The sequence below is a fragment of the Musa acuminata genome, chromosome BXJ2-8 (genome assembly GCF_036884655.1).
Source record: "Musa acuminata AAA Group cultivar baxijiao chromosome BXJ2-8, Cavendish_Baxijiao_AAA, whole genome shotgun sequence".
Lineage (NCBI taxonomy): Eukaryota > Viridiplantae > Streptophyta > Magnoliopsida > Zingiberales > Musaceae > Musa > Musa acuminata.
The window spans coordinates 46,788,383-46,804,479 of NC_088345.1; the positions used below are offsets into that span (position 1 = coordinate 46,788,383).

Here is a 16,097-nt window from a genome sequence, read left to right on the forward strand (position 1 = left end):
GAATTCGGATCAGGTTTCGTCTTGGATTTTACGTGGAACCCACCGTGAGGTCATCTCAACCTCAGCCGTGGACCCCAGACGTTTAAGTTTGTCGCGGTGGTATACGGAGCGCACAGACACGTCGTCCCCTCTTTGATTGTAAGGTACGAAACCCACGTCATGCGAAGTTGGATCGGCCACCCAAACCGCATGCAAACAAGCCGATTCCTACGTGCCGTCAGATCGAGAGGAAGGAACCTTCTCTTCTCCGAAAAGAGCTGCGCGTCGACGCGTCGAATGCGATCCATCGACGCGTTTGGTTCTGCAAGCCAGTAGAGCTCCAGCCGAGTGATAGCTGGAAGAAGACCACAAAAGCTCCGATCTCGTGTCCCCACCGCATCACCATCACCAGCCGCCGCTCTCACAACCGTCCAACCCAGGAAGCTTCCTCTTCAGCACACTCTTCAAGCTCCCCATGGCTTTTTCTACCCATTCCATTCCTGCACACCACCTCAACTGCAACAGGAAGAAGAAGAAGACAGACCTTGACGTGGTGACGATGGCTTCACATCATATGCCTCATGTTCAGCTGGACTGCACCGATCCAATCTCAACTTTTCATACGAATACTCTAAGCGATTTAAAAAAAAAATCTCTATTTTTTAAAAAATTCTCAAATGGCACTCTAATTCTTAAAAATTTTCATAAAATATTTTTTAAATAATAATAATGATATTCTCTCTGTGAGCCATCGCTTTCGACTAGCACCATCATCTTTGCTATACCCCATAAGCGATTTGCTTAGGGGGTTGCGACCACGCCTCCACCTCATCAATCATCCCCATTCATCTAGAATAATCATTCGTCGCTGGCAATATAGGCGTGATTATGTGCAAACACGATCAACGACGAAGGTCTTGCCTTCACTATTCTCGACCATGGCATAGGCAACCATTAACCCTCGTTGTCCTAACTTCTCTCCTTTTATCTTAACAATAAAGATAAAAGAGGATTGTACTGCATTCAACAAATGTGTAAATAAAGAGATTACAAAGATTATAATTGAGGAAAAAGAGGATTGTGATCGGGGCTCATGGCCCTCTACTCATCATTATTCTTAGCAAAAAGAAGAAAATATAAGGTGACAATGCAAAACAGAGACGGACGTCAAATCTAATGGAGATAGAAGTGAAATAATATTTTTTATATAATCAAAAGTATGGAAATTTCTTAAAGTTAGAAAGCTACATAAAATTTTTTGAAAGATAAAAACTTTTCAGACATATCTGTATCAGATGTGAAACCAGAAGTTGAAGTTGGTGGGTCAAAGTAGATCACTCAGTCAGATGATTTGCTGGATCGCAAGCCATAAATTGAAAACGAGTATAACGTCAAGTAGGGGATGCTTTACAAAATAATACTTGTAGTTAGCCCGAAGCAATTAATTCCATGATTGATTGAGAATGCCAGTGTTTCTTGTGAACCACATTGGATGATACTGTGAGCCAACTAATCCTGTGAATGCCAAGACTTCATGAACTGTTTACATACATTTGGATTGTCCATGCAAGTCATGTATAATTGATCTATCCATCTATCATGTCTGCAAAGCACCTCTCCCAAAGAAAAGGGCCATGTCAGTCCAATCACAAGTGTAGAACATGGCTCATGGAAACTAGTGCAGCTTATACGATGAGACTGAGAGATACATCAGATCACTCTTAAATTAATGACACACGAATTAATGTCAATGACAGAATCCTCGTTTTGAGGGATTCTTCTCTTTTCCTCGCCCGGCTTTATTGCATCAGGAAAACCCGCCTCTATAAATAAGCTGCAGCTCTCTCTCCTACGCATCCATCCTAGCAAGATTGAAGAAGACACAGCACCACCGTCAATGGTGAAGAGCAAGATCAGAGGGGATCTCGATCACAGTGTCCCAAGGAGCAGTGCTGCAGCAGCCAAAGGTAAGAAGCAGTACAAGGGTGTGAGGATGAGGAGCTGGGGCTCATGGGTCTCCGAGATCAGAGCACCAAACCAGAAGACCAGGATTTGGCTGGGCTCCTACTCCACGCCGGAGGCCGCGGCGCGAGCCTACGACGCGGCCCTGCTCTGCCTGAGAGGCACCGCCGCCAGCCTCAACTTCCCGGCCTCTCTGCTCCTGCAGCTCCCGGATCGCGTCATGTCGCCCAAGTCCATCCAAAGAGTGGCTGCCGCAGCTGCCACGAACGCTGCGTCGCCGTCGGTGTCATCAGATACTGCAGAGGATGAAACACTGATCTCGAGTTCAATGGGCGATGGACTAGCCATGGAGGATTCTCCCATCGATGACTCGATCAACTTCGAGACCTTCTTCCAGTCACCCAAGTGCAGGGATTACATGCTTAACCCATCTCTCTTCTTTGCTCCTCCAGCCGAAGAGTGGGGTGAGGAAGCTGACATCCATCTGTGGAGCTTCAGATGATCTCTACCTGCACTACTCTTCTCATCACTTTCACTAAGGTGGAAGTCAAGTAGATTGCTCACTGTAAAAATGGCCAAATTGGTTCCAAAAATAAGAGGAAATCTGATGGAGCAACATCTTTTAAGGCTGCTCCATTGGGTTTCCCAGCTATATATGGATGTAATGCAGTAAATTCCAATTAGCATAAATAAATAATAATAATTTTCTGAATATTTCACTCATTAATGTCAGGTCATGAGAAAAAAAAAAAAATCAATTTTTATTCCCTCTTACTTTGCTACTCTCTCTCTCTCTCTCTCTCTCTCTCTCTCTCTCTCTCTCTCTCTATTCCCTTTCTTTGCATTCTCTTTTTAGTCCACAAGAAATATAAAGAAAAATTTTCTCTCCCTTTGTATTAGTCTCTCCCTTGGAATAGATTTCTTTACTACTACCCACACAAGAATAGGAAGTCTTTGTAATTGGTGATAGAAGAATCATCGAAGCATTATTAGGTGTTTGAGTTCCTGATAGTTATAAGGCAAGAAATATCACATACAAGTTGTAATTGGCTCCTCTATTCCAATACACAAGACTTGAATTAAGCTGTGAAATTGTGAATCATTAGAAGAAGTGGAAATGAAGGAAGAAATGAGAGGTGGAGTCCAATTTGTATCATTTAGAAAGAAAAGGAAAATAATACATTGAGGAGAATCTCAAGGATTGTTCATTGCAATTATGCATCTCTAAAAAGGAAAAGAAATTTATATTCTTGTTAAGTTCATTAAACTATGTACTTTAGCAAGAAATTCATATATATATATATATATATATATATATATATATATATATATATATATATATATATATATATACATATATATAATAGCATAAGGTTTATTTGTGTAAATTGGACTTAGTGCTACCATGGGCCAGTGTATATATATAACTCAGCCCAAAGCATGACTATAAGCTAGTTATATGATATATACACCTAAGTGATTAGAGTTTGAGTCATAAAAATAACTTCTTTATTTATCGGAGTCCTAAAGATATACACACACTCAATTATTTTTATTTATCGGAGTGCTAAACATTATTTGTAAATATAAAATTTTCGATAAGGTATCGAGTTCACGATATCATATTAAATTATTGATCGTCACTAATACATCCAAAGCATAGTACAGTCATACATGCTCATGCTGTACCATTAATCATCTTCAAAAAATCTTGCTTGTGCCACAGTAGATGAAAGTCCTGAGACAGACTGATATCATTCATCCATCAAGATCAAAGTCCAATGTAAACAACCAACAAGTCCAAACCATTTTGAGGTAGGTTTGGGTGGAAAAGAGAGAGCAGACTTGGTCCTTTTATCACACTCAATGATCTCATAAAATAAAGTTCCATTCATATCTTAATCATGTTGATCCTGTCAAAAGTCTCCTTGTGAACACCTACATGAGACTTGATCTTAGCATCACTTCTTGGCCTGTTCTTGCCACTTATATATGGATCATAATAAGCTAAAGCTAATGATGGTCAAAATCTCCCACCTTACCTACTTTGCTACTTGTCAAATTTCTTTGCATGTTTAATTAGAGATCTGTCTTCTTTGTCATGTTTCTTTGCAAACAAGTTTCAAGCCATCGTGCGTTAATCACAAAGCACCTTTTTCTTTTTTGGTGTATTTATTATTTTGCTTGCAAGAAAAGTGCATCAAGATCCGAAATAATGGGCGCTTTCCTCTATCCGACGGCACGCAGAGCTTTAATAGTCCCGCAGCCCAGGATCTAAGACGCGTCCTAGAAAAGAAGAAATAATTCTCCTCTCCATCAAAAGTAGCCCCATCATCTACCCTGCTCGAGATTTCAAGTGGGGACCAGATTTTTGCAAGTCATAAGTTAGATACGAAAAGTGAGTAGATATGAAAGGGTAAGTAGAAGTATCCGCTGAAGGATGAAGTCCGGAAAGCTGCATCTCAGCCGTCAGTTGCGAATCCAACGCCACCACTCGTCCGAGGTAGATCCCGTCACTCGCGGTGAGGATTACGACCTTTTCTTTTGACCCCCCAAAGCCTTCGCCTCTTTATATCCCTAACGCTTTCAGCCCTTCGCTTCGCTTCGCTTCGCTTCGCCATGACGCCGAGCTAGTGGAGAAAAGAGATGGAGTTGCAGAAGGGTAAGCTGACCCGTACGCCGTCGTCCCTCCTACGCTCCCCTACCGTCCGATCCTCCATCCACAGCCTCTCCTCCATCGCCGACGATGAGGAGGAGGAGAAGCCCCACCGCCCTCACCGCCATCAGCCTCGCCATCGCCACCACCTCCTTCACCTCCTCCTCCTCCCCCTCCCCTTCGCCCTCATCTTTTTCCTCTTCCTCTACCTCCGCGATGACTCCCCACTCTTCGCCAACGTCCTCCTCCTCTCCTCGCTCGTTACCGCCGCCTCCCTCGCCGCCCGTCGGTCCGCCCTCTTCCGCGGTGGCGCCACCGCTGCGGTCCGCCGGGCCTCATCCGTCGACTGGTTCATCGGAGGCGCCGAGAGGAAGGAAAGGAGGGCCGTCGGGCGGATCGTCCGGGAGGGGGTCGAGTACTACAGCAATGGGGACTACTATGAGGGCGAGTTCCACAAGGGGCGGTGCAACGGCAGCGGCGTCTACTACTTCTTCGGCAAGGGGCGGTACGAGGGCGATTGGATCGACGGGAAGTACGACGGCTACGGGATCGAGAGCTGGGCAAGGGGGAGCCGGTACCGGGGGCAGTACCGGCAGGGTCTGCGTCATGGGTTCGGGGTGTACAAGTTCTACAGCGGCGACAGCTACGCCGGCGAGTGGTTCAGCGGGCAGAGCCACGGGGTTGGGATGCAGACGTGCTCCGACGGGAGCTGCTACTTTGGGGAGTTCAAGTGCGGCATCAAGCACGGCCTCGGTTACTACCATTTCAGGCAAGATTTTTTGCTCAGTTTCGCTTCTTTTTGATTGGTTGCGTCGATTTAGTCGAACAAAGTTTGGGCCTTCGGTATTGATTGTTCTGTTTCCATTCATTTGGAACCCTTTGATCGGTGAAAGGTAGGTTTTTTACTGCAATATTGTCGAAACGAATTAATTGATAGATAGAATATGTTGTCTTTGCTGTTGATGGTGCTGTTTCTTTTTGCTGCATTGCTGTGATGGTTGTGGAAAATTTACTGCTTGGTGTTGAAGCCAATAATTGTTGTGGTGCTGGTTGTGGAAACTTACTGTCTTATTGTCTAAAAGTAATTAATTGAAATGTAGAATATGCTACTGCTCACTGTTTTTGGTGTGTTTGATGTTTGTCTTTTGATCCTTCTAGTGTTTGCACTCTGCCTGTTAGTGATTGATAGTTATAACTGGGTCCTGAAATCGAGATTATTTAAGGTCTTGTATTTAGGAATCATAATATAGAATGATGCTCAAGGATATCATAATCGTGTTAAGTTGGTTCCTTCTAATATGAGGAGCTTGTAGACGAAGTCATGGACCAATTTAGATGATAATGGTCATGGATTGTAGTGAAATTGTAATATTATGTCTATCACCAAGGAATGTAGTAACTAACATCGTTTATGTTGGTTTGTCTAGTTTTCTCACTGGCTCTCTGCAGGGGTCAATTTTCTGTGACAAAATTTGACTCTCTTCTTATGTTTGAGGTGGAAATAGATAAGATGCAGTCATGACCTTCAATTTTTCTTCACTTGGTGTCATGAAGGTTAAACCACTTGGAACTTTGGGTTCTAGTTGATCACGTGGTGCTATTCTTGCAAGAACTGGTCTTAGTGTCTTGGTCTTCTGTTCTGGTGAAGAATTCTTGACAGCCTGTTCATACCTCTCCAACAATTTGTTTTTCTGATCTTTAACATTTTTTCCTAATAAACTGTGTTATAATTGATTTAGTTGCCTTTACTGATTTTCCGGTGTCAGCATCAAGTTCTTTTTCGTTTGAGTATAGAAGTTTTTATGAATTATCAGGAAATGTTACTTAATGCAAGTTTTGTTTGATTATAGAAGTTATTATGAATTATTACATGACTTGTAATTGGCAGCACTTTTCTGTCTAAATTGCTGGGTTTGAAGTAATGGACTATTTATTGTGGGAAAACTCTGGTGGATGTAGGAATGGTGACAAGTATGCCGGCGAGTACTTTGGTGACAAGATCCATGGTTTTGGTGTGTATCACTTTGCTAATGGTCACTGCTACGAAGGATCATGGCATGAAGGCAAGAAGCAAGGTTTTGGGATGTACACATTTCGTACTAGGGACACAAGATGCGGAGATTGGGACTCTGGAGTTCTCAAGAGCCCTCTTCTTGCATCAGATCCTGCTGTTCAGCGTGCCTTTCAGGTATCACATGCTTACTCTTCTGCTAATTCTCTCTCTCTCTCTCTCTCTCTCTCTATTCTTTTTCCTGTAACATGAAAAGTCTCCATGTAGGCGGCTCGGAAGTCTGCAGAAAATGCTATTCTGGTTCCGAGGGTGGATCCACAAGTAAACAAAGCAGTCACAGCTGCCAATAGAGCAGCCACCGCTGCTCGAGTTGCTGCAATTAAAGCTGTACAGAATCGGATAAATGGCAAGTTCTGCGATACCGATGTTTAAGTCCAGCATTTGGTTCAATTGTACATTTAGCCACTAAACCAACCAATCCCAGAGTTAACGACCGGGTCGGCAAATGCTTCCTTGAGTTAGATAATAGGAGATTGGCTGACAATATTGATCTGAACTTCCAAGAACAAGTTATGATCTTCCTTGAAATGTAAAGTGCATATAAATCAACATGTATCTGATTTGAGTATGTGCTCCCACAGCAAGTTCAACAGCTCATGTGCTTGTTGTTTTCACTTGTCTGTGGACTTCAAAAGTGCAATCTGGTGGCAGAAAGGATGATCCCATGTGCTCACTGTTGGTTGTGTTTGTAAGTGCACATGGGAAGCAGTAGCCTTTCTTTATCTCTCTTGGTCCCATGTTTCGTTTGATGACAGGCTTTGGAGTATTGCTCTCATTGCATGTGGTGACCCACTTGATGTTTCTATATTTCATGGTTCTCATACCTCAATGCGGAAGGCATTAGAATAAATGTTCTCTCCCTCTCTCTCTACCTAAATTTCCTCCTATGGTTCAACCACTCCTCCCTGCTGTACCTCTTTACCTCATCAGAAAGTATGGTGGAGGCATTATTGCATGAGATGGTTTCATCTTTTGGTCTGAGTGGATTGCTTGTGTGTGACATGCCTGGGAGCCGCACCATGGTGGTATGTGATCCCAAAGAGAAGAGACAGACCTGCAGTCTTCTTTTCATGTTTGATCATGTTGTTGGTTTGCATTAGTGTTCAAGGACAGTGATGTTTTTTTCTTCTAATTAATCAATCATTGCCTGCCTTTCATGAGAAGGAAGCTCTTGAAACAGGCAGCTACTCTTTGAACACCAGAAAGAAGAATTCATCTCAGCATCTGGCTTGATTTTTCAGTATCAGTCTTATCCGTATTTGGTCATCCTAGAATCAGAATTATTGCATCTCTGCTTCAGAATGAGGACCTATTGGTGGAGACCCAGAATGTCAAATTAGATTTAGTGAAAGATCTGATACCATCAAAGTACAGAGGTTCTTAGGAAGGGGGCAAAGCATTTTGGAATTGTTTGTTCTAATGATGTTGGCTTAGATTACTAAATTCTGCTTCATTGTCTTTTGCTGACATAAGGTTTGCTCTGCTAACAAGCCACCAAAGAGTACAAAATTCTTTTATATGCTTCTAAAAGTCTGCCTTGATGATGCTGGTTATGCTTAATTTTCATGGTTACATCAGTTTCATCATCATCTGCTTATCAATGGCAATCAGAGGGCACAAAAAATGAATTTTTTTTTTGGAATTTGCCGATCAGAAAACTTGTTTCCATCAGAAAAATGATCAGCTATTTGGTGATTAATTCTTCACAGGTTCAACAATAATGGTGCTGATAATTGACAGGCTTTGGAATGTTAGCAGTGTTTGGTTAAGTTGTTAGTGCATGAGATCTATCAAAACCTGCTTATATTGGATTCAGAACTGGGTGCTAACTTCTTGAAGTTAGTGATGTTTCATATTCTGGCCTCTGAAATCAAGATTTGTCACAGGAAATGGATGGGATGAGACCAGATCAAAGTTTTGATCAGTCTGCACACCAATGCCAATGTGAGATAAACTAAAGAAATATATAGGACAAGTTCATGAGGTTGACAGCAAGGAATTAATGTTTGTAAACCATCCTTGGTCATTGATGGCTGATGCCTGAGACTACAGAAGTTTGAAGATGTTTTCCCCATTTGAATTCTTTTATCATTCTTTGTACAAAAAAAAATTGAATGTGGAATGATTTATTTATTCAATATGCCAGCAAAGGTCAACTTCAAGGTCAAATTATCCAAAATATAGGTCTTTTTCTATCATTGATTTCCAGTCACATGTTTGATATGATATTATCTTTCATATGTAGAAGTTCACTCTAAAGGAGAGCAAAAGAGTAGCTATTTTGCTTGATTTTCATGAAAACTTGAAGACAACACTATAATATTTTTGGACTTCCATCAAGATCAGATTTCTCTGTTGGATCTCCATGAAACTTCCTTCCAATGCAAGTAAAAGATGAACACACAACATTACTGTACATTGGAGGTGAGGTCACAGGAAGAATATGGACAATGACAATATTACTATGAGAATGGATCTTTCTACATGGACTAAATGCTATGAACAGTATTTTTCTTTCCTTCCTTTCCAAAAAAGTATTTTGGTCTGCTACAGTTGAACAACTTTCATTTAATTGTCACTTTGAACAATGATGATCTGATCAGTGGTTGGACCAGAGATTGGAATTACTGCTGCTTTCTCCATCAGCTATCTTGAAAATGTTTAGTCTGCAGCTGCAAGGAAAAAAACACTTACCAGTCAAGGAAATACCTCCAAGATTCAGATTGGCAAACTTATGATCTTAGTATGAGTTTAATAATCTAAAGGAAATCATAGAGAGAGCCAGAAGAGGACAACTTCAAGATCAAATGACATAAGAACTTGCAAGATTTCAAGGAAAAGTTACAATACCCAATGTTCTACAGATGTTAACATGGAATTTGAAAATAGGCTAAAGTTGGCAATACATTATGCATATATTGAAATGATTTTTTTTGTTGGGATGGAATTCTTGTTGTTATGTAATTAATTTGATTACTTTTGTTGTGTTTAGTGTCAGAAATCTTCTGCACTTGTTTTGTGTTCATGAGACTACTGAACTTGACCTCTGTATCAGACTCCACTCATGAAGGTGTGTAGTTAATACAAAAATATTTCTAATATTTTTTAGCATCATAATGAATTTTAAGGAGGATATATAAAACAAGATTAATAATTTGGGGATGAATACATTTGCAAAATTAAATTTAGAGAAAGAAGTATTAAAATAATTGATATATACATAGGAAACATTCTAAAAAAAAACTCTCATTTTGAATTTTTTATTTTAACAAAAAGTGCTCGCCTTATTAATATTTTTCTATCAATGTTTTCTTTTAGACTCGAAAATATTCCTAACAAGACATCCCAAAGTAATCTCTCATCCTAAAACGATTCAAGTAGATATAAAAAAAATATATTATATTAAAATATCATAATTTACATAGAAAATAAGTTTTATTTTTATGGTTCTTATTATGAAACCAATAAGAATACCTATTTTAAACTCCGCGAAGGGCGTAAGTCAATTACAACATTTTTGTATAGGTGTTGAAGAAATATGCAATTGAGATAATATTTAATTTTTTAACATATTTCAGGTTCTCAATCCAATACTTATTTGAAATTCTACAAATGGTGATAAATTATTTTGTATTATATATATGTATATATAATCCTTAAATTAATTTATGGTTATCAAATTGGGCTACTTCCGAAAATGCCATCTCTCAATATCCATAATAACAGCCAACAGCTCCTGTTTCAATGAATTACCGACATGTTGATGGGTAGTTTCGTCCATGAAATAGCTATAAATACGAATCAAAGTGCCCTAGTGAGCGGGAATCGCCCGCCTCGACCCTCCGGCGGCTGCCGACTCACCCAAGCGTAGGCGAGTCGCCTTCTCCCCGTTTCCTCTTCATCCCTTTTGCTCCTCTTTTCCTCCACGATCGAGACGATTCTTGAAAGATCCAACTGTGCTCGCTCGTGTACCAGGCCGCCTGCACCACCGGCGGGATCGACGGCTGCCGCCTGCTCGATCTCGTCTAGTGTAACATGCAGGTGAGGCCACTGGTCCTGGTTTTGATTTGTCTTTCCGATCTTGGTGGGCACGACAGGCATCAGATCTGATTTGCTGAGATCTTGGTCTTCTTTCGTTGATCGTGCCCCCTACGATTTCTCTCCATACCCCCGAATCTATGATCAGTTGCATACGCTCTTTACTCTCCACAACATCCTCATTTTGATAGGGCATTGCAATTAACTTCGTTCTTAGTTAGTAATCTTCAAGCTTTGCAATTAATTGGCTGGCAAATTAGTAGATCTACTCCTCTTTCTGTTCGCAGGCGCTCGTGTTTCATGCAGTAGAAGACATTTCTGCGTGATTATTCCAACTGTAGTTGTAGTTGCAGAGCAATGTCGTATTTGGTGCTGCACACCGTTCCTCTTGAAATCAGACTATGATTATCGAGATTTTATGTGTGCATACAGTAAATGTTCCTCTCTGCTTGAGTGTTCTCCAGTTCGACAGCCCATGGAGTTGCACTTCAATGATGTGGCATACAGAGTATCCACTAACTGGATGTTTTCTTTTCATCTGTTTTCACAATCAAACAACAGAACTCTCGTAATGTTTGAAACATAAAACCCACTGTGTTCCTTTATTTGCCATCTTTCTGTTAAAAATCTTCATTTTTCTTCCCATTCAGCTTTCATTTTATTTGTTACTACTTACTGAATAATGTTATATTTTCTGCTTCTGCTTTTGCACACAGTTCTTGAAATCAGACTATGGTTGTCAGGATTTTACGTGTGCATATAGCAAATGGTCTTGTCTGCTCGACTCTTCTCCAGCTTGACAGCAGATGGTGTTGCACGCCAATGAAGTGGTATACATAATTCATCAACCAACACCAGTATTAGTTCCCTATACTTTATATTACTGGGGAAAAATGAAAACATTGTTCTTTTTCTACAAGAAAGCAAAAACATTCTTCCAAGATAAAAGGATGATCAAACGCACAAGGTCTCGAGAGTCAGCAGTCCTACTACGACTCCTCACTACACCGCAACAAGAAAGTCTAAGTTCAACTTCATGATTGACAAGCAGCAAAGAAGTTTCGTTAGCTTCTACATCCAGTCTGCCCTTACATCTTGGCATCCAAATTAATGGTTGATGACCCTCCTGCTTTACTTGTCTGCACATTTTGTATAGATTCTATCATGGCGACAGCAGAATCGCCGCGCTTTATGATGCTCTCGAGCAATCCAACCTTCTCTAGTAATGATCCGACATTAGAGTCGGCAGAACTCACCACCTTATCTGCGGTCTTCAGAGCAGCACATAACTGGAACATAGAGAAAAACGTAAATTAGCTTAAAATGTTGAAGATAAACAAAGGAGAAGGCTGTTCTTCCGATGTATGACTATGGTACCTTTAGAGTTAAAGCTGTCCACGAGTGGTCGGTCCCTTCTAATGACTCGATCAACTGATCGTAGTTCTCCTGAAGCACACAAGACTGATGAACTTGAGTATTCATGGACAAAGATAATAGGAAAACAAGGAACAACAGCAAGACTATCTGAGACAGTTATGATTTATGCTAATTGAAGGACATGCAGAAAGCAAGACTATGATTAATGTTTTTGGTTTTATACATTCTTGTCTGAAGGACATGCAGAAAGTAAGGGGAAAGATGCACCTGAGATTGGAGCTGTATATTTTTTTTCATGCAAATCATGTATGGGTTTAATTGTAAACATGGTTATTTATATTACTCTGTAATTACACTTCTCTGATCTACTAATTTCTACTTTTGAGTCTTATATCAGTCAGCTGGACTTTGCAAAGTGCACTTTTTTTTTCCTCACCTTTACAGCGCTGAAAGATTCCAAATTATCTCGACTACAAATCTCATCTTAGTGCAATCATGTGATCCACAATTTGTTAATTTGTCAATCAAAACTTATTGGGATCACAAGAATGCATTTGTCATGTATCATAAGATATTAAGATTCTTTCTATTGGTTAGAATGACCATAAAAGATTCTATCAGATAATTAAAAAAAGAGAAAAAAATTTACTTGTAAGCTCTTTAATGTACTAGAAATTTATTCTAATTTTTATTTTTTTTAAACACTAATATACAATCATAATTTGTTCCTCATTGATATTGAATGTGCATTCTAAGCGGATTTCCAATCTCATATACCAAAGAAACAAAGACGTTAGAATATGACACATTGAAAAGAATTTAGAAGCTTTTCCTCAGTTCACTCCAAAGTAGAAGAGATAAAAATAAATCGAAGATCTTCTCCTAAATTCAACCCAACCTCCTGCTAATTCACCAACCTTTGATTAATTGGTCATTCAAGATCCTTCCTCTAAACTCCGTTCATCAAGCGATAACATCATCTCGATTTACGCCTCAAAGGAAAAGTAATCGTATCTTCTTGTCATGATCTTACTTCCCACATCAGAATCAAATTCAAGCCAAAAGATTCAAAGTGATTGATCCAGAAAAAATACCTGGAACACTCGGACGAGATCTCGAGATGGTGTGAGAAGATGAGGAGAAGGAGGGAGCTCGGCGGAGGAGAGGAGATCGGTCTCTTGTCCGTCCCCATCGATGGCGTCACCGTCCTCGGCGACGTCTCTCAGCAGATCGCCGATGCAGAGCAGCGGACCTCCCACTCCGCGATTCATGTCGCCCTCTGTGCATTGGCCGGCGTAACTGCTGTTACCCCTTTTAGGGATGCTTTCGGGTCCGAACCCGGTATTGCTCTATCCGGATCGGATGATTTATTAATCGGGTGCGGATTTACAATTCCTACGCGATAATAGTGACGGATGTAAAATAAGAATCCGTAATTAAATTGTTAGCCCATATTAGTAGTTCTGGGCCAACAATGGTTTTACATAAAGCCCATAAAAGAGGCGCAAATAATGCCACGGTAGAAGGACAAAATTGTCATTCTACCATTAAATATCGTGGGAACTATTGAAGGGATTTGGCTCCGTCCCAAACCCTAGTCGGCAACGAAGGCAGTCGAAGAGACGCTCCTTCACCGGCTGCTTCGGTTTTAGTGTCAATCCTCTTCCATCTATTCTACCTTCATTTTTCAGTTTTCTTTGAGATTTAGCTTGCAAAATTGCTTCTTCTTTTTTTGCTTTGGATTTGATACAGATTCTAATTTTTCGATTCTTTCTTTTTGGGTGGAGTTCAGAAATGGCGAAGTCGAAGAACCACACCGCTCACAACCAGTCGTACAAAGCCCATAAGAACGGGATCAAGAAGCCTCGAAAGCATCGCCACACCTCCACCAAAGGGGTAACCTTTTTTTTTTTCTCCTCCTCTGACCCTTTTCCGATGTAGTCTTTTGCTTGATTTTTAGCTTATTTCTTTTCCCTTTCTAGAGGATTTACAATCAGTTGACGCCGTATGTTCAGTGCAATGCTGCAAGCTGATGTTTTTGGTTCCGTTATATTTATTGCAATCTTTAGGTTTTATGTAGACAGTTGAATTAGCTAATTTGTACCTACGAACTATTCTATTATGTATATATACATTGTTTTTCGGTGCTCATCGATGATCTTAATATTCTTTATTGCAGATGGATCCGAAGTTTCTGAGGAATCAGAGGTATGCAAGGAAGCATAACAAGAGTAACGGTGCCTCGGGTTCTGAGATGGAGGAGTAGAGCATGAACACAGTGCAAGATGGTTTTTTTCATTTGGATGTTCTTGTGCTTTTCGACTGTTAGACTGTCTTGGAATGATGTCGATTAAACTTCATATGAACAAAATTTGTCATTTTTATATTGCTTTTCCAACCACGTTGGAAACTTTTAGTGCAAAGTAGTATTAATGTTGCAATATGTTCTGATTTCATGACAATTGTTGGCATCTTTAGTTATCTTCATGTTTTCCATCTCAGCCTCTGCCACCTCTTAGATCGAAGTTATTGTTTAGGCATCTCATTGTATACCTGATTCAGCAATCTGAATTATGCGATAAGGTACATTCCACCATTTAATGTTTCATACAATGCAGGATGTTGAAATGTTGAGGTATTGTTTTATTTTGTTTATTCATTAAGAGTTCTTTTTATCACTTACTTCTATTGTTCATTGTTCCACTGATGCCTAATCTTTAATCAGGTAGGAAATAACCTTGAACTTGCAATTCTGCTAAGTGCTGGGGTCTATAATTTATCATTCTCTTTTTATACGAAACAACCGAAGCTAACAGTTTGTTTACCTTCCTTCAAATGCATTCCTAATTTTTATTGGTTTCTTTTCAATCTGCTCTATGTTGAAGCTAATTCTTATTTTTCATTCTAATACATCTACTTTAAGATTTTAGATGGGTGACTAAAATGTGCTCGATACTTTCCTGCATTTGAAATGTAGTAGTTGATAATTTCAATTCCCATTCTGTTTCTTTCAAGAATATTGTTGGCAGTGCCTGTTCAAGTAGCAGAAATAGGAACTTGGCCTATTAAATGAATGCTCCTGCTTGTGGTAGACTGTTGAATCTGAATGGTTCCAGTATAATTTCAATCTGAATGCCCAATCTGTGTGTTAGTACTTCCTAGAAGAAATGGTCCCAGTATAATTTCAAGCAAATTTAGGTGTCTAAGAATTACAGCTGAAATGGTTCTTGGCAGGTTGGAAAATGCTTGCTTGTTATGTTTACATTGAACCTTTTGGTCCTCTACCTCATATTAGGACCAGTTTTTATTAGTATTATTAGGTTATGAGTTGTGACCATTGTAATTTGTTTGCTGCCTATGCTTGTGCAGCACCTTTTCTTTTCTAAACTATCTGCAGAATTTTTTGCTTAAAACTACTGTTGGTTTTCTATTACCCTCTGCACCTTTGCTAAATATGCTTTCCACTCCTATTCACACCCTACTTTGTTTTGATAACTGAGAATTTGGAGGGACCTGCTTGCATTTGTTGGTCTCTGTTTTTTTGTGTTATGGAAATGTTGAATGGAAAATGTGAAGGTGTGAAGTTATGATGTTGCATAGACTTCAAATTTGGATCATCCTTTGGAGATTGTTCATGATTAGATTACACTGAACATGTTTGAGCAACTAAATAGTGTTTTTTTGTCTGAAAATAAAAGTATAATGCAGAGTCTCAGCTTTATGATGATACTGTCAACTTTTATTGCTCATTAATTCTTGTTGTACTTGAAATTACTAATAATTCTTGTGTTTTCTCATGTTGAGTTCTTGTTTCTGTAACATGTGTTCTTGCTTTCTCATGTTATTTCTGTAACACAAAAATTGAGGCCAACAAATTTTCATTGGAATGTCAACTATCTCTCAGTATTCATTGGTAAGTATTTTAGGATTTTTATTTAGATTCAAATTACTGATTAGTGTAAAATTTTAAGTAGGAAAAAAGTTCAAAATAAATTATGTAGTATGTGATGGAGA

At 39.7% G+C, this 16,097-nt stretch overlaps 3 protein-coding genes and 1 long non-coding RNA gene across 4 annotated transcripts; 3 read left to right on the forward strand and 1 right to left on the reverse strand.

The window, feature by feature from the left end:
• Nucleotides 1–1,804: 1,804 nt before the first annotated feature.
• LOC135618246 (ethylene-responsive transcription factor ERF012-like) lies at nt 1,805–2,653 on the forward strand. The gene has a single exon (XM_065119116.1). It carries the CDS (start codon nt 1,877–1,879, stop codon nt 2,441–2,443), a length of 567 nt encoding a protein of 188 aa, XP_064975188.1. The 5' UTR covers nt 1,805–1,876; the 3' UTR covers nt 2,444–2,653.
• A 1,886-nt stretch (nt 2,654–4,539) lies between these two features.
• Nucleotides 4,540–7,236, forward strand: LOC135619755 (phosphatidylinositol 4-phosphate 5-kinase 9-like). Its single transcript, XM_065122047.1, has 3 exons — nt 4,540–5,366; nt 6,557–6,785; nt 6,876–7,236. Exons 1-3 carry the CDS (start codon nt 4,588–4,590, stop codon nt 7,038–7,040), a joined length of 1,173 nt encoding a protein of 390 aa, XP_064978119.1. The 5' UTR covers nt 4,540–4,587; the 3' UTR covers nt 7,041–7,236.
• Nucleotides 7,237–10,500: 3,264 nt separating this feature from the next.
• Nucleotides 10,501–11,764, forward strand: LOC103995230 (uncharacterized). Its single transcript, XR_672503.3, has 3 exons — nt 10,501–10,709; nt 10,994–11,536; nt 11,627–11,764. It is a non-coding gene; the product is annotated as an uncharacterized LOC103995230 (long non-coding RNA).
• LOC135619756 (uncharacterized) lies at nt 11,567–13,380 on the reverse strand. The gene is made up of 3 exons (XM_065122048.1): nt 13,178–13,380; nt 12,084–12,152; nt 11,567–11,995 (listed from the first exon to the last, which is right to left on the reverse strand). Exons 1-3 carry the CDS (start codon nt 13,352–13,354, stop codon nt 11,795–11,797), a joined length of 447 nt encoding a protein of 148 aa, XP_064978120.1. The 5' UTR covers nt 13,355–13,380; the 3' UTR covers nt 11,567–11,794.
• Between the last annotated feature and the right edge of the window lie 2,717 nt (nt 13,381–16,097).

What these genes read in the sequence shown, in the direction of transcription:
- LOC135618246 (XM_065119116.1), top strand. Translation starts at nt 1,877, where the DNA reads ATGGTGAAGAGCAAGATCAGAGGGGATCTCGATCACAGTGTCCCAAGG.
- LOC135619755 (XM_065122047.1), top strand. Translation starts at nt 4,588, where the DNA reads ATGGAGTTGCAGAAGGGTAAGCTGACCCGTACGCCGTCGTCCCTCCTA. An exon ending in CTCGGTTACTACCATTTCAG is followed by an intron (nt 5,367 to 6,556) that starts GCAAGATTTTTT and finishes TGGTGGATGTAG; the next exon opens with GAATGGTGACAAGTATGCCG. An exon ending in CTGTTCAGCGTGCCTTTCAG is followed by an intron (nt 6,786 to 6,875) that starts GTATCACATGCT and finishes GTCTCCATGTAG; the next exon opens with GCGGCTCGGAAGTCTGCAGA.
- LOC135619756 (XM_065122048.1), bottom strand. Translation starts at nt 13,354, where the DNA reads ATGAATCGCGGAGTGGGAGGTCCGCTGCTCTGCATCGGCGATCTGCTG. An exon ending in ATCTCGTCCGAGTGTTCCAG is followed by an intron (nt 12,153 to 13,177) that starts GTATTTTTTCTG and finishes TGTGTGCTTCAG; the next exon opens with GAGAACTACGATCAGTTGAT. An exon ending in GGACAGCTTTAACTCTAAAG is followed by an intron (nt 11,996 to 12,083) that starts GTACCATAGTCA and finishes TCTATGTTCCAG; the next exon opens with TTATGTGCTGCTCTGAAGAC.